At 43.4% G+C, this 25,140-nt stretch overlaps 2 protein-coding genes across 4 annotated transcripts; one reads left to right on the top strand and one right to left on the bottom strand.

Moving 5' to 3' along the window:
* Window positions 1-5,049: 5,049 nt before the first annotated feature.
* mapk3 (mitogen-activated protein kinase 3) lies at window positions 5,050-19,084 on the bottom strand. The gene is made up of 9 exons (XM_069149762.1): window positions 18,861-19,084; window positions 17,239-17,421; window positions 14,612-14,801; window positions 12,479-12,595; window positions 12,239-12,353; window positions 12,014-12,145; window positions 11,234-11,343; window positions 10,423-10,549; window positions 5,050-8,744 (listed from the first exon to the last, which is right to left on the bottom strand). Exons 1-8 carry the CDS (start codon window positions 19,073-19,075, stop codon window positions 10,430-10,432), a joined length of 1,182 nt encoding a protein of 393 aa, XP_069005863.1. The 5' UTR covers window positions 19,076-19,084; the 3' UTR covers window positions 5,050-8,744; window positions 10,423-10,429.
* A 145-nt stretch (window positions 19,085-19,229) lies between these two features.
* nudt9 (nudix (nucleoside diphosphate linked moiety X)-type motif 9) lies at window positions 19,230-23,589 on the top strand. Of its 3 annotated transcripts, none has more exons than XM_069149760.1 (9): window positions 19,230-19,310; window positions 19,729-19,987; window positions 20,441-20,728; window positions 20,923-21,033; window positions 21,317-21,403; window positions 21,600-21,711; window positions 22,020-22,166; window positions 22,283-22,367; window positions 22,538-23,589. In XM_069149760.1, the coding sequence occupies exons 1-9, from the start codon at window positions 19,292-19,294 to the stop codon at window positions 22,681-22,683; spliced, it is 1,254 nt and encodes a 417-aa protein (XP_069005861.1). In that variant the 5' UTR covers window positions 19,230-19,291; the 3' UTR covers window positions 22,684-23,589. The 3 variants fall into 3 exon arrangements, with proteins under 3 accessions (XP_069005861.1, XP_069005862.1, XP_069005860.1); XM_069149761.1 differs by having other exon boundaries at window positions 19,262-19,319; window positions 20,944-21,033; XM_069149759.1 differs by having other exon boundaries at window positions 19,262-19,319.
* Window positions 23,590-25,140: the final 1,551 nt, after the last annotated feature.

Below are 25,140 nucleotides of genomic sequence, written 5' to 3'. Positions count from 1 at the left end.
ATGCAGCCGGCAGGACGGCGGACAGGACCGCTGGAAAAAACCGAGTCCGCTCCGGATGACTGCCACGGGGAGGACGGGCTCGGGGGATGATGACGCGGCAGGGCTTCAACCCACCCGCTCGTGGCGACTGACGGGGGTGTCGGCTCGCTCTTGGCGAGTGACGGGGCTGTGGGCTCGCTTGTGGCGACTGACGGGGCTGTGGGCCCTACACAGGCCCAAGGGGAACGTGTAACCTTCTTGCTGTGAGGTGACAGTGCTGACCGCTGTGCCACCCTTAGTCAGACATCTAAATGCAATACATTTAAATGCTGCTGCTGTGTTTGTTGCTAGAAGAATACTACTACAAGGTATGCCATTGCTATAAGGCAGAAAACTCCAAACGCAACCCAGTCTACCCGGCTGGACCTCATTGGACGCCGTCTATAGATCTCCAGGACTTGAATTTTAATGAAGTGGACGATGGCGTTGTCCAGCTTCTGGTCTTGTTCCAAAATCTTCGACGCCAGCTGCCTGCTGCTGCCACAAGTCCTCTGCAGGCCTTGCATGACGGCTTTGTAGGCCATTTTGAAGCACTTGGGTGCAAAGAAATCTTTAGGGACATTGACTTCCTTAATTGTCTGTTCTATCAGGCGTTTGGCGTGAGCGCTGAACTCTTCTACTTTGCGATTTTTATGAGCGAGACACTTATTCAACACTTTCAACGTCAGTACGGTGACACAGAACGTCAGCTCATTATGTCCTTTATCTTTAGACTTAGCTGTAGAGGCAGAGGTCTCAACAGATTTAACGACTGTTTGTGGTTGATCCATGGTGACTTTAGATTATTTTTCCTGCTCCAGGAAACTTGATTCGTAATGGTTTTCTTTCCAAAAAAATCCTTGCCAATGTCTAGATGTGTTTGACTACTGTGGAGTTCTCAAGTCTTGTGGGAAACTGCCTTCATTACATTCCATAGAACACAATGACATCACAGACATTGACACGCCCACTCACAATGACAACACAGAACGTAGACACGCCCACAACGGCAAAACATAGACACGCCCACTCGCGATGACATTATCTAACCTAGACACGCCCACCGCTGCAAAACGTAGACACGCCCACTCACGATGACGTCATAGAACACACAAACCAGTTTAACCATCCGGATGGGGTTTTCATTACAACTGAATGCGTACCCAAGTGAAAAATATACATATACTTATGTACATTTTCTAATAGCATATTTGATGTGTAACCCACGTTAGTTTTACCAGCAACTAAAGAGTTAACTCACACATGCAATACTGACGTTCACCAGAGAGGCGCTCTCGTGCACGTCGGTAGATCAAGCCTTCTCCCCGGAGACGACCCTTTATGCCTCCAGTGAAACAGCAGCGTCATGAGCTACACCACTAAAGAATCTCATTTTGTCGATTTCTGCTCACTACTTTTGAGGAGCTTTATTTATTTTACTCGTTAATCAGACCGACTGAAGGTCGAAGTAAAGGTCAGATTGTGAGAACAGTGTTTTAGTGTGTTGCTTACTAACTGTGGAAGTTTAAATAATGTCTGTTAGGTATAAGTGATAAGACCCCATGCTGTGTGTGAAATATGTTGCTATGTTAATAATGACCACAGTGAATAGTATTATATACATGTGTGTAATGCTATATTGTGTACTGGTCATTTACTGTTACACCAACGATAGAGTTTAGAAATTACAGTACTGACATCATATTAAATTCTGCTGTATAATTGTTTTTTTTTCTGTATGGATCTGTGGTGGAGACAGTGATCCCCAGAAACCTCCGCAGAGCGCTGGAGCTGAGTGACCCTGCGACCCCTGATCGTCTTTGCCGTGGGTGAAGCTGCATTTGGGCTTCTTGGATTCTCCTGTCGGCGAGCGAAGGATTGAGATCAGAGTTTAGGCTGAGAGCCTACAGACGTACACTACCTGGGTTGTAGACTGAAAGACAATAGACTGAAACTGACTGACTGGGGAGAAATACCGGTATTGGGGTTATTACTTGAATTTGTTATTTTTCTGTTATGCTGTTCCCTTGATTTTCTTGATTTTTCTGTTAATAACTGTAATAAATTGAAGTTCAGTTCCTTGTTTTAAACTGCAAACATTTGCCGTGTTTCATTGACTCCCAGAGCGACCTAAAGACAGTCCTAAACTTAGCCCAGAAAATCTAACGTGTTACATATGCTTAAGTATACTTTAATAAATAATTTAATGTTTGAAATTAATTTACTTAAAGTTGTGTTAAAAGGAAACCACTTAAGTGGCACTTAATTTACTAAAAGCTGCACTTAAGGCACGCTTTAACAGAGTAAATGTATATTTTTCCAGTATTTTCGGATACTTTCGTTTACCAAAATAGTACACTGGTTTAAAATACACTTACAGCATTTTAGTGAGACTTTTTCTGCACAGGCGGCAAATTGCAATTTGTAAAAGATTTGCAATCCCAGACCAGGAGGAACCCAGCTGAGCAGAGATCGGCGGAAATGCAACCGTCCGATTCAGAAAATTATATTTAAAATGAAGCGGATTCTTATCTATTAAACTTCAAACCCGTTTTCAAAAAAGTTGGGACGCTGTGTAAAATATAACGAAACAGGATGTGCAAATCCTGTAAACCCATATTTAATTGCAAATAGACCAAAGACAACATATCAGATGTTGAAACTGAGAAATGATATTGTTTTATTAAAATTATGTGCTTATTTTGAATTTGATGCCAGCAACACTTATCAAAGAAGTTGGGATGGGGTCACGTTTACCACTGTTTTACATCACTTCTTTTATACAACACTTTAGATGTTTGGGCAGGTAAAATATAAAGGTTGTTCTGTCATCTTTACATTTTTCGGGGAGGGCTACAGACTCAATAAGCCCCCTTACCAGAGCCGCCAACGTTGTTGGCTTTCATCCACGGTCTTAAATAATGTGCAGTGCTTCTTCTTTCTGCCACTTCCTCCGCTGAACACACGACAGAACAAAAAAAAAAAAAGTCAGTCTATCGTTAAACTAACAAACATGACGTAACGAGTTGCTGCTGTGCGAGACGAACTATTAAACACAAGGTGCGTCGTTTAACTTTGAAAAAGAGCAAGCAAATATGACGTGTTTTTGCAACTTCAGCGTAGAGGACTGTGGTGTTTTTAACTTCTGAAATATTTGCTGTGTTACCTTTAAAACACGTCCTCTGGCTCACTGCTCCGGTCAACACTTCAGATGCATCTCCATCTTCAGCCAAAAGGTGATAAAGTTGTGGGCTGGACATTGCTCAACACCCCGCAGAGTGGTGACTGCAGACTGAGAGACGCTCCATCAGAGCAAAAGCATCCTATTAGTAAATTAATTTATTATATCACGATCGAATAAAAAAAAAAAAAAAAAAAAAAAAAAAAGACAGATTTCTATAATCGTAGAAATGTTGAATATATTCTCTGATAATCGGCCGGGCCGATAATCAGGTGTCAAACCTGCACTTCTGCAACTCATTCCAGCTGTGAGTGAAGCAGTCACGCATCTTATTGTGGACTGTGTGGGTCCGTTGCTGTGTGCCAAGTCTGGTTGTAAGCATCTGTTCACGGTGACGTGTCAAAGCACCAGACATCCAGCCGGGTGTCCTTTAAGGACAATTACAGCACACAATGTGTTTACGGCCTCGTCGCAGTTCATTTCATTATTCGGCATTCCCAAAGTGATTCAGATTGATCACGAATCTCATTTTTCATCCAAAATGTTTTGGCAGTCGTTAAAGCTGTTGCAAGTCAATCATGGTCGTCCCACGCGCAGAGCCGAGGTGCTTTGGAAAGGTTCCACCAGACTCTAAAGTCTCCTGCATGTGTGCTGCACCGAGTTGGATGGAGACTGAAGAAGGGCGTCTGTGGGTAACATCGGCTGCTGGAGGCCGTGCAGCGAAGTACGGGCTTCATCCAAGACGATTTGGTCTTTGGTCACACTGTACGCGGCCCCTTGTCGGTGCTGTGGGATGACTGTGTTGATAATGTTTATGGCTGGTTGTATGGCATTTTGACAATTTGTGTGCATCTCAAAATAAAATGAAAAAACCCCGGCATGATCGCCACACAGAGCAGCATGAGTGTCCAGGAGACCAGGGGCTGGTACTCATGCCTATCGTTGGTCCACCATTTCAAGTCAAGTACACGGGTCTGTATACTGCTACAGAAAATCATTTTTGATTTGAATTACAAAAACTCAGTGTTTCTTAGTTGAAAAGGATTATACATTAATTAAAACATTATTATGAATAATAATAAATAATTAGGGTGCTTTCACACCTGCCTTGTCTCAGTTTGGTCTCAACCAAAAATAGCAGGAGGGAAGGTGCCTCGGAGCACGGCCCGGATCGAAGGACCAAAATAGGTGGTCTCAGTTTGGATCATACTTCACCATAATTCATGTTTCAATTGGTTCGTTCGCAGTGTGGAAACAATTTCCAGATGGTTCAGGCTTTCAGACCAAATGCATGAAACTAGCAGTGAATCACCACTCGATAAACAACAGAAAAAGAAAATAAAACCAGGAAAGAAGTGGAAATGAGTCACAGTAGCACAATGGAGGGAAATCAAAACGGGTAAAAAGAAAAATGTATGAAGAAATGCAAAAACGTATAACTTTCCCGAGAGAAAAAACAAGTGCTGGTCGTAACGCCATAATAACAACGAGCTTAACCGACGTCAAATATAGAGACATAGGTGTGTTCTTAAGTGCACTCGCAAAATTGCAATGCGAAACCAAATTTTTTTTTTTATAAACAAATGTATGGAATAGAATAAAAACACAAACCTTGTTTCAGACTTTGTGTTTAGATTCCATTTCTTCCAATACGCCCCTCTAAATCCTACACACTGGACCTTTAACACAGTCTACCACCAGACAGCTTTGTGCAATGGATGAATTTCAGCTTTTGTCTTAGTTACACCTGAGCAATAAGTTTGTTTGTGAAATCCTCCCATGCGGTGCAAAGACAGAATGCAAAAGGTGCTAAAAGGACCAATCAAGGAAAACAAAAGGCCACGACACAGTTTTAACAGTATCAGGAAATTTTATTTAATATGTATATAATTCTGTTTTTGTTAATCGTTTAATTCATAATACCCATAGAATATACAGACTATAACCCTCAATAACTCATATCTCTTTGACAATCTACTTATATCTTCTTTTAAAATAATTCCTTATAAGATCTTGGAGGGGAAATCAAAGAAAAAATAGAGGTTTCAGAAAGATTGAAAACACTGCCAATAATAATCACGCCCATAAGAGAAATAAGGAAGAAAAATACAAATAAAAACATACTAATTCAAAAAAAAAAAAAAAAATACAACTTTAACTCCCTTTTATGTAAAAAAAAAAAAAAAAAAATACAACATCTCACCATTATAACAACAACAGCAATAATAAGAACAGCCATTTAAAAACAACAATATCTGGAAACAGGCCTCATGACAGACAGGCCTTTAGACTCGTCGATACTGTGTGAATGTAGATGGTGTGTTTAAGTGCAACTTTTCACAAACACACAGATACCTTCCTCAGAAAGACGGAGAGGACGTGTGTGTGTGTGTGTGTGTGTGTGTGTGCGCGCGAGTGAGTGAGTGTGTCAGGAGGATTGCAAAAGCGTGGTCCTCTTGGTTCGTTCCCATGGTTACCCAGTGAGATGTTCGGTCTGGTGGCAGGTCGGAGAAAAATAAAAGGAAAAAAAATAAAAACCCATCGCAAGCAGGGTGACCGGCTTTACATAGAAAATATCTGGGACTGTTTCCGTGTTGGTCTGAAAGAAGGAAACTGGTCTCGCAGATGTAAAAAGCGAAGGTAACTGCAGGGAGAGCGCCCAAGCTGCCAGGAAACGCAAGATGCACACTTCCAAAACAAAACACACAGACAGCACGAGAAGAGTCTTGGCTTTATGTTACTGATGAGCAGATACACAAACACTTGTACACAGACATAAATTACTGCAGACGATCCGTGAGTCTTAACACGCGCAGCACGAGAAACTTAAAGCTCAACAAGCAGGATATGAGACAGGGAGGGAAGGAGTGAGCCAGAACAACTTTGAAAAGGAAGTGGGGGAAGGAGGCGTGGCTGGAAAGACAAAGTGCAGACGTGCTGATTGAGTCATGTGATTGAAGCAAGTTTCCTGTTCGTGTGACAGTCCATGATCCAGGTGGGAGGGCGGGGGGGGGGCAACGGTGAAGCTGCAGCAAAGTCAGCAGTCTGGGTTAGAAGGTGTTCACCAATCCCACTGTGGATAAGCAGGAGGAGGCGGGTACATAAAAACATGGGGAGGGGGAGGGGGAGGAGGAGGAGGAGGGGGAGGAGGCAGCCCTTTGAGTAAAGCGTGGCAAGAGTTGGGAGGTCGAACAAAGGGATGATATCACCACATGCACCAAAAAGCCTCTCGCCGGTCCCAGAGTGCTGACTATGGCTTCTGAGAGAACAACGACTCGAGCCCGAGACCTAAAACAAATCAGCGATGTCGCTGCGAGACGCCGAGGACGCCGAGCCGTCCGGAGCCGCGTCTGTTACCGTCACAGGCCCGCCATTGTGCCATGTGTTGGTCCATTTTGTGTGTGTGTGTGTGTGTGTGTGTGTGTGTGTGTGTGTAGGGGGGAGGGGTGTCTTTTACTGGTCCCAGCAAAGACAGGCAGAAATTAGTGCAGACTGAACTGGACCCACGAGAGGCGCTCCACCAAGCGGCGGTTAGGACATTCACATCCAGAGCAAAGAGCGAGGAGGGAGCAGCCACCGACAGCTGAGCGGGAATAAGACACATGCACAGACTTCAAGACACGTCTCTGAGAAACGAGGAGCGAAGAGCCACCGTAGCAGTGCACAGCGAAGAAAACAAACATCCAGTGTGCCAACAGGTAGCCAGGACAACGCAAACAGGCAGAAGAGCGAGGGGGACGGGGGACGGAGACATGCGCGTGACGACGCTGAGCAGGAGCTCTCTGACGTTCCCATGTTTATTTTGGTTTTGTTTTTTTTCCCGGGGAGCCGTGCCAGAGGCGCCGCTCTCGTAAACTTCACAAGCGAGGAACAAGAAAGTCAGGCCATTTTACATTCAGCGTGAACATCAGCAGGAGAAGCTCCAGCGTGACGTAGTTTCACCTGCGCTTCACGCCCCAAACGATCTGAAACCACCTGTTGGAAATGACGCTATTCATTTGTTTACTGCCAGTTCGGTCTCAGCCCGCGTACACGTTGTTCCGAGTCGGGAGCCGACAGGAACGCAATAAAAAAAACCTCTTCGTGGGACGCAAAGGTCGACGTCAACCAGACCACATTTTCCAGATCGTGTGTGTGTGTGTGTGTGTGTGTGTGTGTGTGTGCGCGTTCGCTAAAAATGAACTTTAAGATTCAGAGGAGCTGAGGAACAACAGAGGCCTTCAGTGACGAGTCCACTGCTTTGTACAATATTTGTTACAGGAATCTAGTTTCATACAGTAAGATGTTACGCAGCCAAATGTTGACGATACAGCGATGTCAGACCAGCGTCGCGTATCGGTATCCTGGCAGAAGTCCGCCGTCCGTTTCTGCATTTTGACCGAAACGGTTTCAAGTTACAGTGACTCAGGTTTCACTCCTGATTCTCACAGTGAGGCGATAATGTGGCTGCAGTGAGAAAAAGAAAAAAACAAAACTGTTTCGACATGGCACAGCTTGACCACGGCGGTTCTGGAAAACCGGGCTTTGACATCACAACTGTAACATCTGGATGAACGTGCAGCTATGGAAGTTATTTCATGTCTTTTGCGTCTATCCAATTGAATTCCTGTCACACCTGCTGGATAAAGTCCTTTGCCTGCCCTTGTTTGCGAGTTGTTTAGTTCAACAGCAGATTTCCCTTTGTTGCTCCCCAGCCAAGTTCCTTGCACCTCTCTGTCACTTTGGTAAATTTCAGGAATGCATGCATTCATATGAACATCATACACTTTTTTTTTTTTTTTTTTTTTGAAAAAAGAAAGCGCGAGAACAAAGAAATCCTGCCAACATGCCGGTAAAAACATCGAACGTTTGACTCAAAATCAAGTGTTCAAAAATGACTTGCAAATATAAACCCCAAAACATACAGATACGGCTCTGAACTGACCCGAAAACACTTAAACAATGGCGCACAAACAAAAACTGCGACTAGCACATTAAAAAAAAAAAGAAAAAAAAAAGCTTTTATAATTTTTGTATGTACATACACCCGATTAGCTTCCCCGTTCTTTTAGCCCTCAGTTTTTCCAGGTTGTAATTTACATGGATCAAGACAAGAGAGTTATGATGTTGGTTAATACAGTAGTATGTGTATATATGAGAGGAGGCTACTGAGAGAGGACAGATGGGAAAGATGAAGGCAGGGTCTGATGAGGAAGGAGAGGACATTCAGATGGGACAGGATGACACGGGACAATAAAGGGGCAAAAAAAAAAAAAAAAAAAGAAGAAGAAGAGAGAAAACAAACGTGAGGTGAGAGGAGGGAAGAGTCCAACATGGACAAAACTGAAACAGTATGAGTACGACAGACCCTACCACCCCACCCAGCCACAGAAATCAAATTTTAAACTTAGCTCTCTCTTGCAGTAGAAATGGAAAGATAAGCTGTTAAATGTTCATATTTCTTGTTTTCTTTTTGTTGGTTTCTTGAAGATGCATTTTTCTTTTGTTTTAGTTGTTTGGGGTCTTCTCGTTCCGAGCCTCTGTGTGGCTTTGTCGCTCATGAGGACTACGAAAAGGAGAAGAAACAGAAGAAATGCCTCAATGCAATGACCCGTAACCTTTTCCCCTGAAAAAGACTTTTCTCTGTAAAATAAAGAGTCACAATTCAAAAAGAGCTGTCTGGTCTGTGACCTAAGTAACAACCCGTAGTAGACACCCTTTAATTGTCCATTATCACCTTCAACTTTTTTTTACATTTTTTTTTAAATCAGTCTTTTGAAACCTTTACTGTCAAACACGACATCCTGGGCAGACATGGAGGGGGTGTGAGGAGTATTTGAAGTGTGGATCTCATCCGTTTTATTCTCTTGCTTTTTTTTTTCCGAGATGAACACGGCTCCTGATGTTCTCATGTCCTACATCTTGAAACCTGTAGTGAGGCGCTTCTGTCTCCCTCTGCTGCCCGTGGGAGTAATTACAAAAACAATGTTGACACCTGCTTACGTCATTGGCTACGCAGCAGCCTTCTCCACCACTACTGTTGAGGCTTTAAAATGGTGGATAATTAAGTTTTTGAGCGTCACAACCACCGCAGAGTGACACGTCACTCATAATTTGATCCATCCCGTCTGATAGCTTCCTTCTGTGGAAAGTCTTGAGGAGCTGCAGGATTCAAGTATTTTAGTGGAAGTCTGTGGCGCTCACGGCTCGGCTCATAGGAGTCGCTACAGGTTCAATGAAATATACATGACTAAAAAAAAAACCTATTAAAAAAAGCCCCACGTTGAGTCACGTTTCTTGTTCCCATTAATTCCTACTCTGATCGTTTGTGGTGAGATTAGTCTCCCACTAACAATCAGGAAGGAAGTCGTGTGGGTGAAATCAGAGGTGAGCAACATAATGTGTCCATTAAAAATCACGTCGTGTATTAAACGAATGGCAAGACGTCAACATTTTATCCAGGAACAGCCGTGAATCATGAAACACTTCAGCTAGAAACTGTTACTTTTCTCACTTTCACACTTGTTTGCGAGCCCAAGTAGTTTAAATATTCTATAAAACTGGGAGTTCTATTTGTATTATGGTGTCTTGTTCGTCTTTAGTATTTGGATCAAAATGACAATTTCTTGCATAATTATGTGTAAAAATCCATGTAGACCTCTTTATGTCCCAATCTGCCTGTTCAGTTCCACTTTTTTTTTTTTTACGGTGGACCGATCACTCTGATGAACATGCTGCACATCCCTCACCTTTCCTTTAGTGAAATAAAGTTTTCCTTCTTTGTCGGAGGCTCGTCTCTACATTTACTGTCGTCTTGTTTATCTGTAACAGGTTCACTGGAGGTTTGGGTGTGTTTAAAATGTGTGCACGAATCACAACAAATCCTCTTCAGAGCTCAAATCGATAAAAGAAAAGAAATCAGACGCCCAGCGTATTTAGTGTCCAATCATCCAGATAAAATTGTAAAGACTTAAAACCGGGAGACCCAGTTTAGCCCGCAGCTGCACGATTAAATGCAGCACTGAAGAACAATGAAAGTCTACGAGGTATCACGCACTGAAATACTTTTGTTTCAGCCACTAAGGGAAAAGGGTGACGTCCGATTTTAAATTTAAAACTAGGATTTTCTCCCAAAATATATTGTATGTATTTAATCTGCTGTCCATATTAACGGAATCCTGTGTTGCTGTAAGTGTGTGTGTGTTTGTTTGTTTGTGTGAAAGGAGGCCGGCCGTCTGCTGTACCTGTCTCTCAGGAGCCCTGGTAGGTTGCCTGGAAACGAGCCGTTTCCTCAAAGATCAGTTCCTTCAGCTTCTCCTTGGGAAGGTCATCCAGCTCCATGGTGAAAGTGAAGGGCTCCTCGGCTACGGGCTATACACACAACACACAACACACACAATCAACAAAGGCTGAAGAGCCACGTCTTTAAAATGTAGCATTAAAAGTACAGCCTTTTGTAGTTGTAAAAGAGAGGCGTGTCTGGAGGTAACACGAACAGTACGGTACAATGTGCAAAATATGATTAGGATAAAAGATTAAAAAGTAAACACGCTTGTATATAAGTGAGCTCTATTGCTGGACAACTATGAACAAACTACGTTTCAAATCTGGAGAGAAATCTGTGAAGAAATCCACAGCTTTGATTTCTGAGGATCTGTGCTGCCATTCTGTTTAGTTACATAAACCGAGATGTGACTATTGATCACATTCACAGGCTGAACTGTGAAGCAAACTTAAGACTAATTCCATCCCAAACACGGCTAAGAAGCTTCCCAGCACAAAGCAGAAAGCTTAAATCTCGGGCACATGGTGGAAATGAATGGTGAACGAGCTCGCTGCATGTTTGAGTGACTGAGCCTTCCTGCTTCCAACATTAGTGCAAATCTAAATACTTGGCAACAGTACAGCGCGTGTTGTGTTCTTCAGCTCAGTGAAAATTCATCCTTACGGCTTTAATTCCGGTCGACTGAGCAGTGAACCGGTTTTGTTCCCAAAAGTAAACACTACGTTCATAAAAAAAAAAACAGAAAAAGTGATTTTTTTTTTTTTTTTTACCTCATCTGTGGGATCATAGTACTGCTCCAGGTAAGGATGAGCCAGGGCCTCCTCGACGCTGATACGCTTGATGGGGTTAAAGGTCAACATGCGGCCCAGCAGGTCCAAGGCTTCATCAGATGAATCAAGAGCTTTAGTTAGTTCAGCCGTCAGGTTGCGCAAAAATGTAACACACAATGATACCTACTTTATTCCTTCATTAAACTGCTCTTTGGATTAACCAATCAAAGTCTGCGGATTTTCTACAATAATTACATTTTAATTATTTCAATATTTCCTCAGCTTCTTAAATACTTGATTTTTCCATCATGTGCTGCTGTTTATATCTATAATTAATGATACATATAAATATTATAATTGGTCTGTCCAATATACTGCATATATACTAGATCATCTCTAAATTTTATCCTTACTGTAAAAGTGACTCCCCCCCAATAATATACTGAAAAAAACTTGAACAAACAAAAATTCTGTAATGACACAATGAAAATAAACGTAACTTTGAAAGTTGCAGTAACAGGTATTTATGATTTGTACCCAGAACCTCGTGATCGTTAATGTTCACCGATATGAAGCCGATTTGGTAATCACACTGATCTCATATCAACAGCTGCAGGAAGCGGGTTGATCCTTTGCCCTGTCAGCATTGATAACGATGGATGGTGATGATAAATACGGGCGGTGATGAAGTCAGCGGTGCTTCAGCGCACCAGAGTCAGAGACTCAGATGAGTCTGTCGGTCGGCTTCAAATAAACCACTCGGTGTGCGTGTGACCGTACCTTTGGAGTCGGCCTTGTAGAAGAGCTTCTCCCAGGGGATCTTGGGCTTCTCGGGGAGGGACTGCAGGTAGTTCCTCGCCTTCATGTTGATGATGCAGTTCAGATCTTCTTGAGATGGAGACCCAAGAACGCCTGCACAGATACGACAGCGCGGGACGGTCAGCGCGGTCGCGTCACTGTTTTAACGTGTCGGAAGCGGAGATGAACGAAGACCGTGTCTCTCACCCAGTATGTGGTTGAGCTGGTCCAAGTAGTGTTTCCCAGGGAAGATGGGCTTGTTGGACAACATCTCAGCCAGGATGCAGCCCACTGACCAGATGTCAATGGACTTGGAGTAGCCCTGAGAGAGTGAGAGAGAGAGAGACACACACACACACACACACACACACACACACACAGTTAACAAACTGTGAAACTCTTTACGAACACATAAAAGTTCCATGTCAGATCCTCCCACCCGCTCACCTTGGAGTTGAGCATGATTTCTGGAGCTCTGTACCAACGCGTAGCCACATACTCAGTCAAGAAGCCCGTGTGGTCGTGCTCGGGGTCGGCTATCCGTGCCAGGCCAAAGTCACAGATCTGAGGACGACACAAAGGGTCAGAGTCACATCCGTCGGTACGCCACCTGGTCGGACTTTAGGTCATATTTCGAAGACAAGCCCAACACTCGAAGACCCTTTAAACCCGAACAACTGTCAAGAATTTTAGATGCTGTTGTAACTTTGAATTTAACACTTTCTAAAGGCTCTACAGCTTCACCAACTCCCATTTTATGTTCGTCTAAAAGACTTGATTTCGCCTGCTTTGTTTATTAATCTTCAGGCCTCAAATCCTCGAAATGATTTAATAAAATGTGATTATTCCGTATTCCAGCAGGTAATATACTGTGCAGAGAAACGGAGGGATGCAGCCTAACGGGGAAACAGCTAAATAACATTTATTTAGCTTCTTTTTTTTTTTCTTCAGCTGTACAAACTGAATACGATAAATCAGTTTCAGTATCACTGCATGAATCTATACAACAAGTAGCGGCAGTGGTTCAAAGTCAGAGCCGTGAAGTACGACTGCAGGAACCTTTGTTATTTTTTCCTTGGAGAGGAATGCATCAGAAAACCACTGCAGCGTGCTGCCTTTGTACTTTACTCCTCCCACATGATCAACTAATCCTGGGATTGATGGTTGGCTGCTAAGAGTGCACAAGAGCGCTCCGAGGTTGCACAACGTGGCAACGGATGGCTCATTTCAACAAAATGTTCTCTCCGCTCTCGAGATACTTTTTCATGCGCAGATTTAATCTGCGATGACGCTGAACAACACCTTCGATAACGCACTTGTGCCCAGTTACCTTTTCAATTGGTGTTTTCCTACATATCTCAGCGATTTATTAGGGCATGAACGATTTACATTTAGCTTAATATTCTCTAGGTAGATTTTCTCAATTGTAAAAAAAAAACAAAAAAAAACAGCAGGCGTGAATTATTACTCCAAAACGCTGCATGTCTGCTTTAAACTACGCGTTACGGAAGTTATGTGGTTTGCGTGTGTGGCTGCCGTTGAGCCGTTTGGGTAGTTTTCTGCTAAAATAAGAAACCTACAGACTCAAGATCAAAGTGGGATCAGGAGAAGTTTTAACCGGAGATGTACCAATCAAGTTTTTATTTTGCCGATATCCAGAACCGGGCTGTTATCAGTGTTGAACTAATAACCTGTGTGCTTCACTGCGTGGAAGAACGTGGGATTGTTTGTTGTTAGCTGCTCTTCTTCTTCTTCTTCTTCTTCTTCTTCTTCTTCCTTTGGGCAAAATGGCCGGTCTACCAGTGGGCTGCTGCTGACGCATGATGGCTTATGTGCACATGGAGGTGAACATAGAATTAAATCGAATAGACTGCCCCCATCGTAATGTTACCTGACCCGCCGCAGTATCACACCAACATCGGTTCGGAGCGTCTGTTGTTTTTACAGCAGAGTTTGTTCGGCGTGTATGTTGTCAGTCTTAATGCTGCTGCACTGTCAACATTTAGCTTAAAGGAGACTTGGATTAAAAAGTGTTAAAAAGCCAGTTCCACTAAAGAACAACAAAACTCCAGGGGAGGAGACACAGGAGTCCTCCGATGTCATGAAGTATAAAACCAGCCTACATTGCACTGCAGGAAGTCCGCATCATTAAATAGCAGCAACTATTTTTACGTTTTCTCAGCAGACGACATTCCTGCAACTCTTTTTCCATTTCAGTGAGAACAGATCACGACATTTAAACAAGCATAGTGGATCTCTTTATAGCCGACTGGGAGGAAAACCCCCCCCCCCCCCAAAAAACGACTTAAATAAACCGTGTGCCATTTTAGAAAATTCCTGCTTTTCATCATTTGTCTTCCAAACATGACATGCTGCACATACTTTAAATTCCAGGGATTGTTTATACTTTGACTAAATTTAAAGAATAGAAATGAAGGATTTCCAGATACGATCTGAATATTCTGTAAAAATCCTGCATATGTTGTATAAAACAAGTTAAGTCCATCAAACAGATACAGTGGCCTAGTTGTCACTGGTGTGTGTGTGTGTGTGTGTGTGTGTGTGTGTGTGTAAGCTGACCTTGAGGTCGCAGGTGGTGTTGATGAGCAGGTTGGAGGGTTTGAGGTCGCGGTGCAACACGTTGGCAGAGTGGATGTACTTGAGGCCTCGCAGGATCTGGTAGAGGAAGTAGCAGACATGGTCGTTGCTTAGCCGCTGGCTCTTCAGCAGCTTGTACAGGTCCGTCTCCATCAGAGTCTGCACGATGTAGCTGGAGGGACGCACGAGTCAAGGCGGACAAGCGCAGAAGGGGCGACAGTATCCAACGGATACCGAGGGACCGGCACATTTTGTACAGACAATGCAGACCGGCTCGGAGACTTCTACTTCCACTCGAGCACCATTTTCTAGACCTTCGGTTTCCGTTTTAAACCAAACAAAAGCGTCCAACACTTAAATGACGTTGGTGGATTGTGTGCGATACGCATGTTGCAATCATTTTGTTCCTCAACTCATACATAAGAAAAAAAACCTAAAAACTGCAACCATAGACACCAGCAGCTTAAATACAGTAGTTATTCTTTCACAAACACACCTGACGCACAGGCGCTAGGGGTCCCGAGGAGGCTAACGGGTCTTAAATACGGGACGTCCTACGGACTTTGCAGCACTGTAGGAGTGAGTTTCAGTCATCCCGGTACTGTCGATCCCGCCAGTCCACCACTTTGATCTGGACATGAATATCTCAATAACTGTTGAACGGATCGAGAAGAACTTTTGGACATTCACCATTGAAACATTTGCATGTTAGCATACAGATGTTAGCGTCGAGCTAAAAGGGCCACAGGTGTGCGGTGCTCTCACTAGCCAAGCTACACATAGAACAACAAAACTAAATGATGCCGGGTCATCCCTGGATTCGATTATATTTTCCACAAGTTTGCTACAAGTCGAGTGAGCAGGCAAATTACAAGAAAACAAGACGCCCAAAAATACAAGGACTCACACATTTCCTTTCCAGTTTTTGCAGCAGACAATGAAGCTTTTCATGGAGAAACTGCCAGAAAAGCAACTGACTGTCAATCCGTGCCGACACATCACTAACGGTCTAATGTGGCTGGAGCATCACAACAATCCTCGCAATGATTCAGCAGCTCAATCAAAACTGGTTCTCAAATGCTCATTTTTAACAGGGGTGTTAGATAAAAAGGTCAGAGTGGGTAAAACCTGGACGAAATGTTAACAGTTCACAGGGGTCACTTTCAACATTTGCACCTACTCATCAATGCAAACATTGTGCATTGTTAAGTCTGCGCAATGCAATTAGTCAAACAAATAACCGTGTAGTGTAAACCACAATTCAGAATAAACTCAAACCAACTCACCGGATTATTTATATTTCACATGAAGCCGACGTTCACCGTCTGCAGTCGAAACGTTAACGGTCCTATTTAACTGGCCAGTTGAACTCCCAGTCGAATCGACCTCAAAGCTGGATTAATAAGTCTTTGTTTGTTTGTGTGGTTTCACCTCGTCGTGTGCAACACAAAGCTGCAACAAATTTCAGTCACAGATGAATTCTCAAAACCACACACTTCAGATGAAAAGCGCTAAAGTTGCTGCAATGTTGAGGACAAGTTGCAGCACACAGTCTTGTTACAAGTCATTGAAAGTAACACGAACACATGTTCAAACGAACACTTTGATTGTGCCACTTCTAGTCAGCGCAGCACGAAAACAGGAGCCTACTTGTGTCTTTGTTATGTCTTTCTTTGTGACCGTGTGTTTTTTCCCCCCAAAGAACTGCAGAGATTTGTGAGAAAATTAGACTTCAGATTAAATCTACTGATTTGGAGGCAGCAACTGTGTTTTGTCTTTTTTAAGTGGAAATTTGATCTGAGACAAAGATAAATAAAACAGTTTCATTCAAATTTTGAGGAAATACGTCAAAAGCTCCGACTCCAATCTCCAGACATCCCTTCTTCATAAGAAACTTCTTTTAAAGACTAAATACTGAGCATCCTCTGCCTCCACCAGGGACTCCGATCATCTCGTGGCATAAACATCTCGACGAGCCAATGGAGTCAAACGTCATACTCAAACTATACCTGGACTAGCGGTCTCTTTTAAACCAGGAAACTATTGTGCAGTCAACTTTAATGCATTTACTTGATCAGATATTGTGTCACGTTGCGCCGTTATTACTTCAGCAGCTAAACCCTTTTTGTCAGAGTACCTCGCAAACCTCCACGTTTCACACTCGTTGTTGTTGTCCGTTTCACAAGGTTTTGATCAACTTCCTTGCGGACAAACAAAAGAATCACCTCACTGTAAAGCTTTCAAACCTCCGGTAGAAATCCTGTTACTGAAGAACACAATCAGGTGTTCAACCCTTGTATCCCCTCCATCAGGAATAACCTCGGCAAAACTGGCTTCAGGTACGTTGCACCTTTTAATGAAATAAACTGTAAAGTTAGATTCCTTCATACCGCTTTATCATCTGACGAGTAGTGCCTGTTCTCCTTTTCCTGTTCTCTTATATTGTGGTTATCTGGGCTTGGTGGGTTGTTTCTGCGTGGCAACTGCACGCATGTCAGATCATGAACATTTCTCAGCTCTCTTTAAAAGAGAGTCTCAGTGAGACAATAAGTCGATTACATATGAGTGCAAACGCAGTAAGACCGTTCCTGTAAAGCATGAAAGGATACACATCCCTCATGTTGTCAATGTGCCGTGCCCTGAGAATGTCGTTGATGCCGATGATATTCTCATGGTGGAAACGCAGCAGGATCTTGATTTCCCTCAGCGTGCGCTGGCAGTACGTCTGGTGCTCAAAGGGGCTGATTTTCTTGATGGCTACGCGATGGTTCGTCGGGTTGTCCAGAGCGGAGCTGGAGAGGGCGGATGTGGAGAGACGCACAGAGCAGGTGTCACGTTACACACTGAACAATTCATACACGCAATGATGGTATCATAAACTGGGCTGATACAAAGGTTCATAAGGGCTTTGCAGACTGTCTGTACTGCACGTGATTTTTTTTTTTTTTTTGCGTGTGTGTTCCTGTAATATGTTCAGAAGAACTGTAGCTGCAGGCCCGAGTGTGGGCGCAGTGTCAGTGTGGTGGAGGTGTAGAGCAGATGGAGACCAGGCCGTGGCAAAAGAAGGTGTGAATGCTTTTTTTTCTTTTTTTTTTTTTTCTTTTTCCGGAAGCCTCGAGGTGCAAGTTTTGGGACTAAAAACTATGAAATCCCATTAAACCCATTGCTGATCGCTAACTTATGAGGAAAAACAAAACATTGAAGCTGGGTTTTACACTGAAACTGGACCTTAACAGGAACAACGGTTACATCACATCTTTCCTCGAGAAAAAAAAAAAAAGAAAAAAAAAAAGCGCACTGTCTTATTGCTCAACACGCTGCATATGGAGGGACAAGTTCACGTGCCTTCTCCGGGGTCGGTGAACACATTTCATAAACACGTTTTTAATGAACAGCTAGAAGCTGTAGTGTTTCGTGCACCGAGGCGTCCTTTCACTGTACCAACCGGTGGGTGTTGACAATGTTTACAAACACTGAATGCTGCAACAGTGGAATCACATGACCACGATGACACAAACAAAACAGCACCACGCTATCACGTTGTGGTCGAGGTGGACGTGTGGGCCCTGCTCTCATGACACCATCCATTTTACACCGACACGCTGTGCAGTCCCATCTGATCGCGGTCGCAGTCCAACCTCGCCAGCAGTGACTTGACATCGATGTCAAGTGCAACAGAATTGCTCAACACACACACACACACACACACACACACACACACACACAGCGGATAACACGAGGAGGAAAGGCCTCGCTACAAGTGCCAAATCCCACTCGCACCCTCTGCAGCAGCTTTACTGCAGAATAAATGTTCCGCCATCAGACCTCCGGTGGAGATCAGCAGGATATTTGGAAACTGGTGCCGACTGTAAAAATGCGACGACGGCGAAAACTAACTTCGCATCTGCGGTCAAATGCACCAAGTGAAAGGATTTCTGATCGGAGAGCAAACTACGTCCTGCGCAATCACTCCCGATCTTGTTTCCTGTAAAGCTCGTAGCCACGCCTGTAGCTACTCGGCTAGCCCGCTAACTGTCGGAGGAGCTGCCTTGAGGCTCCAGTCACGTCGGAGTGTCGCCCGGCCGCGTTCAGTGAGCACATCGTGACTGCGTTCACGTTTACTTGTTGATTACAACAGCTGAGGTTAGCTGGCTAACGGTGTTTGCTAACAAACCGCTCAGCGTTAGCTCGCACGTTCGCGTGACGCTACGGCAGCCCGGCGGAGACTCACCACACCATCCCGTACGCCCCCTCCCCGATGTAAGACAGGTTCGTGTAGCGGGGGCCCACGTCAAAAATCTGGCCCTTCACGGACTCGGACGGGACCTTGGGTCCCGCGGCTCCGGGCGCTCCGTCGTGCGCAACGGCGCCCGCCGCCCCGGCGGCGGCAGCAGCGCTGTTGGAGCCCGCGGCCCCGACCGCTGCGGTGCTGCTCGAATCCGCCATTCTTCCTCTCCAAGGCGCTCCTGCTCTGTCCGAAAGTGTTTCACCGAAGAACCGCCGCCGCCGCTCTCAGCTCTGTTCAGCGGCCGCCCGAGGCTTTAAAACCGAGAAGGATTGTTTGATTGACGGAGGAGAAGCGACTCGAACCGGGCCCTCTGCTCCTCGAGCGTAAATGGATTTCGTGCGCGAGCGCGGATTTGGTCTCAGCACCGAGCGTAAATGCGCGTGACAGACTACGGTAATGCTGGTGCGTTAGATATGTGTACAAGGGTGACTTGTTTGGGCGGAGTCCTGTCCGTTGGCTACAGCTCAAATAAGAGGCACCGCCCATTCATCTCTTTTATTACGGTCAAACAAGCGCAATCTGTAAATTAAACATGCAGCAGCCGCGAGTGGGCGTGGCGAAATATGGAGCATGTTGCCTCTTATGACAATAAGTTTCTGATCAAATCCACATTGCTGTGTTTCTTTTCTGTTTTTTTGTGGTTATCCACCCTTTTATACCACAAGTATTCTTTCCAAATAAAAAGATGTAACAACATTTTATACTTTAGATTTTTGCAGGAAACTATGACATAAAATATAGGGCATTCATTTAAATTGCCTATAAACCTTCTTTTTTGTTGTTTTTTGCTTAACTCTATTTATTTTCTTAGAGACAGGTTCGTCAACATTTATAGTCGAATCTGGTCACTATGGAAACGAGTGCGACTGCTGTAACCACACCCCTGTGCGACGTCACCTCGCCAAGCGGTGCACTTCCTGGTTACTGTGCTGCACGTTAGTTGTTGGGCTATTGATTGACTTGTCCCAAGGAATGGTCCATTTACCTCTGCAGCGACGCTGGATCGGCCCGATTCGTTTAGCGTTCACTCTCCTCGGACTGCCGTATACCGTCGGCACATGCGGACTAAGGTATGGACAGTAAAATTAGTCCGAAAGATTTAACTGGACGCTGTTTGACATATTGTGACAGTTTGGACTGGACGCTAACATCGTAAGTGAAAGTAGACAGTGACATATGTGCTACGGACCCTGATATCACTGACTTCACTGACTGAGTACAAAACCGTACGTTCAAAATCATAGGCTAGATTATTTTCACTGAATACTATATTGAAATGTGTAATATGCTACACTAACTTAATCTAGGCATCAGATTTGTATTCCAGTATTGCTGCCATCCTGTTGACTGTTTAGATTCCTTAAACTGTGCGTGTTCAGTTCATGCCAGAAGAGTTTTGCTGTTTGCATTTGAAGGGAAAGTTATTTTGAGTTTGCTGGAGGGCCAGGAGATGTGGGGAGGCACAAACGCTGCTTCAAGGAATACTTACTGCACTTTCATGTCTTATATTTCTCCCTGTGTAGGCCCGCGATCTCCTGCTCACCTTTCCATCTTTTCACAACTAGTAAAACCATCAGACCCATCAGTACCAGTTTCTGTAACCTTGATCTGAACAGCATCAGGATAATGCCTTCCTCAGCAGCGCCTCACACAAAGTCCAGATGCCCACTGTATGCAGCGTCCAAAGTCAAGCGCCTGCCTGTGCCGGATGACAAAGTGGACTGGAGTAAGAAGTGGCCGCAGTACGCTCCGGTCAGCTACACGGACCCTTCAGTTTTAAAGAAGCCAACATGGGCGGATCCTGACATTGGGTGAGGATCACATCCCTACTTAAAAGTGCATCAAGTGCGTTTTTCATGTTTGATTGGTTAGTGCTAATGTGAGTAATGGAAACTGTTACTCCGATCTGGAAGGGTAGATTTTAGATTGTCTAGACTGACGTCAGACATTTTCACCAAGATTTTCTTTTTTTTCCTGTCAACGAGTTTATTTATACCAGTTTTAGGGACTTTTGCTTGTTTTTCAGCCTCTTCAGTCCACAGTTCAACACTGTGGACACGGGCGTGGACAGGACAAGCTTCGATGGCAGCTACAAAGTGGAAAATGGAAAGCCATTGTAAGTTGTCCAGCACCAAGAGACGTAGTTCTTAGCATGACATCTGAATAACTCTGTCAGCTCAGTTGTGTTTTACGCTGTACAGAGCTGCAGACTGGGATGGATCTCTGTAGGATTACAGAGACACGTCATTAACTGTTAATGCCATCACTTATTGAAGCTTTAATATTAATGCACAACAACGTCAGGATGATTGACCAGAGTAGGGCTGTGAGTCATTTTGGCAAACGTCTTCCTAAAAATGTGTATTAATACATTTGCAAATTCACTTTTCACTCCTTAGAAATCCTCATGGACGCACAGGGTTGACAGGTAGAGGGTTGCTCGGACGATGGGGACCCAATCATGCAGCAGATCCCATTGTCACGAGGTAAACATTGGAATTATCCACATATTCTTTAACCATAGTTCATTCCTCCATTTCACTAAGGAAGATTCAAAAGAGGAAAACTCAGTCAATAAAACATGACATCACCAAACTCATGTTGAAAAGATGAAGAGGTTTCATTGCCAAAGAACACGGGACTTGTGCACTTTGCATTTATTTGTATTTCACTGGCTGTCAGATGGAAAGTTGATGCCAAAGGAGGAACGATTCTTCACTCGGTCTCCAAAAAGCCTGTTCTGCAGTTTGTGTCCATCAAGAGGAAAGACTGTGGGGAATGGGCCATTCCCGGGGTTGGTGGCTCTTACGTTTCTTTTTTATTGATGTGGTCTGTTGTTCGCCACAACTGATTTTGATTTTGATTTTGATTTTATTCACTTTATTAATCCCCGAGGGGAAATTTCTTCACTGTGCAACTTTCTCTGTCACTGTGTTGTTTATCCTGCTATTTATTGCACCTACTGTAGTATTTTCAGTTATTAAAGAAGGCGGTGGGACAACAATAGTAAATTCGAGGTCTTGGAGCGGGGAGGGTTGGCGCGTGTAAGCTGTCATGATCCTGTGACTTACTTGTTTATGTGTGCACATAATTGATTTACAGGGGATGGTGGATCTGGGGGAGAAGGTTTCTCTCACGTTGCAGCGAGAGTTCTCAGAAGAAGCACTGAACTCGCTTACAGTCGTGGCATCAGAGAGGGCAAAAATCCACGAGCGCATCACCAAACTCTTCAAATTGCCAGGGTTTCAGGTCAGTCGAGGACTCACTTGTCTACTGGCACATTTTAATCACCAAGTATTTCTATCAAGTGAAGTATGAGACTTACAGACCTTACTTTGAAGTGAGCTTGTGGTCGTTCTCTTCAGGTCTATAAAGGCTACGTTGATGATCCTAGAAACACCGACAATGCTTGGATGGAGACAGTTGCTGTCAACTTTCATGATGAGTCAGGTATCTCTAATTAACACGAATGTTTTCTTCTTTTGAATACTAGTCATAGTCCATTTCTGCACTTTAAATAATCCGTATTTCATTCACGCCACAACAGCTAATTTGCAGACCTTAGATACATTTCCTCTCTGAGGAGGTGAGCGAATGAGATGTCTTTGTTGTTACTGTAGGCAACAGTGTGAGCAAGCTGCCGCTGCAAGCTGGCGATGACGCAGGACAAGTCCAATGGGTTGATGTTGACTCGTCCTTCGCTCTCTATGCGAGTCACTCCCATTTCCTGGAGCTGGTGGCCAAAGAAAGGAAAGCTCACTGGTAACCACAGACAAAAGACTGTTCTGATATGAAGATGAAGGAAACATTATCAGCCTGGTTTCTCTCTGTTTGCAGAGAGTACCAGTCCACTTAAGAAGCATGACACCTTCTGTAAATCATCCTTTGTTGATTTTATCATAATAATCACGGTTATACTAATATGCATCTCATTAGTTTGACACATATTTATATATGTCCACTATTCAATGTACAGCGACCTGGAAGAACTTATAGAATCAGTGAAAACTAGCAGGTTGACAGCTTGTCTTCAGCCGACAGTCTTTAAAGAAAACTGCATCAAACAGAGAAGAACTGCACATTTTCATAAAAAAAAACCTTTTGACTGACTGCAAGAAGCTTAACACAAGTCTGGAAAGACAAATGTAATCCCATTATTTCTATTAGCACATATTATGCTAATGTATTCAGTGTTAACAAGGATCAAATTAACCTGGCATGATCATACAAGAACAAACACAATGAGCTGCTCAACATGACACGTTACATTCATTTATGTGTGATAAGAAGAGAAATCAGAATATTAAAAAAAAAGAAGTGAAGTCTGACTTTGATCTTTACATGTTAGAAGGATATGATCCCTGTACAGCCCAGCGGTGCACAGACACACTCAACATGTTTTCAAGTGGGAATGAGCAGTGAACGCAAACTGCCATTTCACACTCGACAGCCTGCCTTTCCAAATGTCCACATCAGTCTGTGTCATCTCACTGCCGGGGAAACGCAGCAGTGAGGCAGAGATGAAGAATTATGGATGAAAAGGCTTTTTTATTTTTAGGGATTTCTGATCCAAACCCATCGATACCTCTGTCATCTAACGGCATACGACAACAGAGCTGAATGATACTTTGTTCTCTGCTTTCCAATAAAACATGTTTGTCTTCAGGCTGAATATACGGATTTCATCTACAATTTGTCTGTGCATCAAAGCTAATGAGGACATTCACACAATGACATGATATTCAACTGTTTTAAGGCTCTGTTGTTACAAAACCTCACTATATTATGTATATTGTATGATGTAATCAAAAAATTCTCCACACCCATAAGGTCATTCAGTTCGAGTAGATTCTCAGTGCACTCAGGATGCTTTCCAACACTGCTGGAGCCTTTCCAGTCAGAGCACTAATATAATTTATTGTTGTGGGAGGAGAGACTACTTACTATCCAGATTTCCACAGTTGTACCATTTAGATTGGTCATAAAATCCTCTAACTTTTAGATCTAAGAGCAAAGTTTAGCATTTTTCAACTTGGACGCTCTTTTCCCATCACTTTGAGTGTAAGTGACGAATAGAGACAACATTATTTGTAATTGATCTAGTATTGAGCGAGAGTGTCTCAGAGAGCTTTGCACCACAGCTCTCCTCTGTCAAATTCTCGCTCATGTTTCCCTCCTTATCTTCCTCCAACAACTCGCCTCTGGCAAGATCTCAGAGCGAGACTTCTGTTTCAGGTTCGGGATCTTTTCCATCATGTTATATTAAGAATCTAAGCCCGTCAGTGGCAACATTAAAACACTTTTAGTGGCTGACAGGCTGCAGCTGCCCAAAAAAAAAAATCACATTGCAAACTGTTTCATGGCTGCGGGTAGAAGCATTGTCACTCAACACTGGACCAACTTAAAAAATATTAGTCACTTGGACCCAAATTGATGTGAGAAAACGGTCCAGGTTCCCTCTTAAAGCTGTGATTTCTTTTCCACCTGACATGGTTTGGGCTTTCTGTTTTCAGAAGTTCAATTATCATTCAGGCTTTATTGATGAGACTGAATTCTCTGTATATAAGCAGTAACCCTCAAATGTTTGATCTAAAAAGAGCTACACCCGAGTCTAATGTCCACATTTTTTAGCTGTTCCTATTCAGATAAAAACAATGCACAACTATGTTTAACTTTGACAGCCATGAACACAGAATGTGGACATTGTGTTTGTCATATACTGTTAAGTTGTGTGCTGTCTGTGCTGAATACACAGTGACCACTCTTTTTGCCAGCATAACAAGCCCAAACACGTGCTATAGGCTGTAGTGTAATGGATGTTAGTTAGTTAGTTAGTTAGATAGATAGATAGATAGATAGATAGATAGATAGATAGATAGATAGATAGATAGATATTAATCCCTCAGAGGGAAATTTCTACGTTCCAGCAGCATATACTGCAAATACAAATATTGAATATAATTTTAAAAAAAATACACATTCTATACAATAAAATTAAATAGAATAATATTAAATAAAATAAAATAAACAACAGTAAAATGAATTAAAACAAAACAACAAACAAAACAGCAGTAAAAGTGTGTCATTTTTGTATGATGGATTTGGCGAGGGGTGAGTTATTGTATAATCTGATAGCGGTGGGCAGGAACCATCTCCTGTATCCGTCCTCGTGATGTTGTCAGTATCCATTTACTAAATTGAGTGTAATGTTTTTTTGAATGCT

This window comes from Embiotoca jacksoni, unplaced genomic scaffold, assembly GCF_022577435.1.
Source record: "Embiotoca jacksoni isolate LCO1_2020_lvr unplaced genomic scaffold, fEmbJac1.0.p SCAF_15, whole genome shotgun sequence".
Classification (NCBI taxonomy): domain Eukaryota; kingdom Metazoa; phylum Chordata; class Actinopteri; family Embiotocidae; genus Embiotoca; species Embiotoca jacksoni.
The sequence above is the reverse complement of the archived record's forward strand: the minus strand, read 5'-3'. Positions and strand labels throughout refer to the sequence as shown.

Excerpts from the sequence above, each read along its gene's own strand:
- mapk3 (XM_069149762.1), bottom strand. The coding sequence starts at position 19,075 with ATGGCGGATTCGAGCAGCACCGCAGCGGTCGGGGCCGCGGGCTCCAAC. Across the intron at positions 11,344-12,013 it reads CTACAAGGCCGACTCCAAAG|CCTTGGACCTGCTGGGCCGC; the intron begins GTACGGTCACAC and ends CATCTGATGAAG. Across the intron at positions 10,550-11,233 it reads ACTATGATCCCACAGATGAG|CCCGTAGCCGAGGAGCCCTT; the intron begins GTAAAAAAAAAA and ends TTGTGTGTATAG.
- nudt9 (XM_069149759.1), top strand. The coding sequence starts at position 19,292 with ATGCGCGTGACAGACTACGGTAATGCTG. Across the intron at positions 19,320-19,728 it reads GACAGACTACGGTAATGCTG|AGACAGGTTCGTCAACATTT; the intron begins GTGCGTTAGATA and ends TTATTTTCTTAG. Across the intron at positions 19,988-20,440 it reads GTCGGCACATGCGGACTAAG|GCCCGCGATCTCCTGCTCAC; the intron begins GTATGGACAGTA and ends CTCCCTGTGTAG.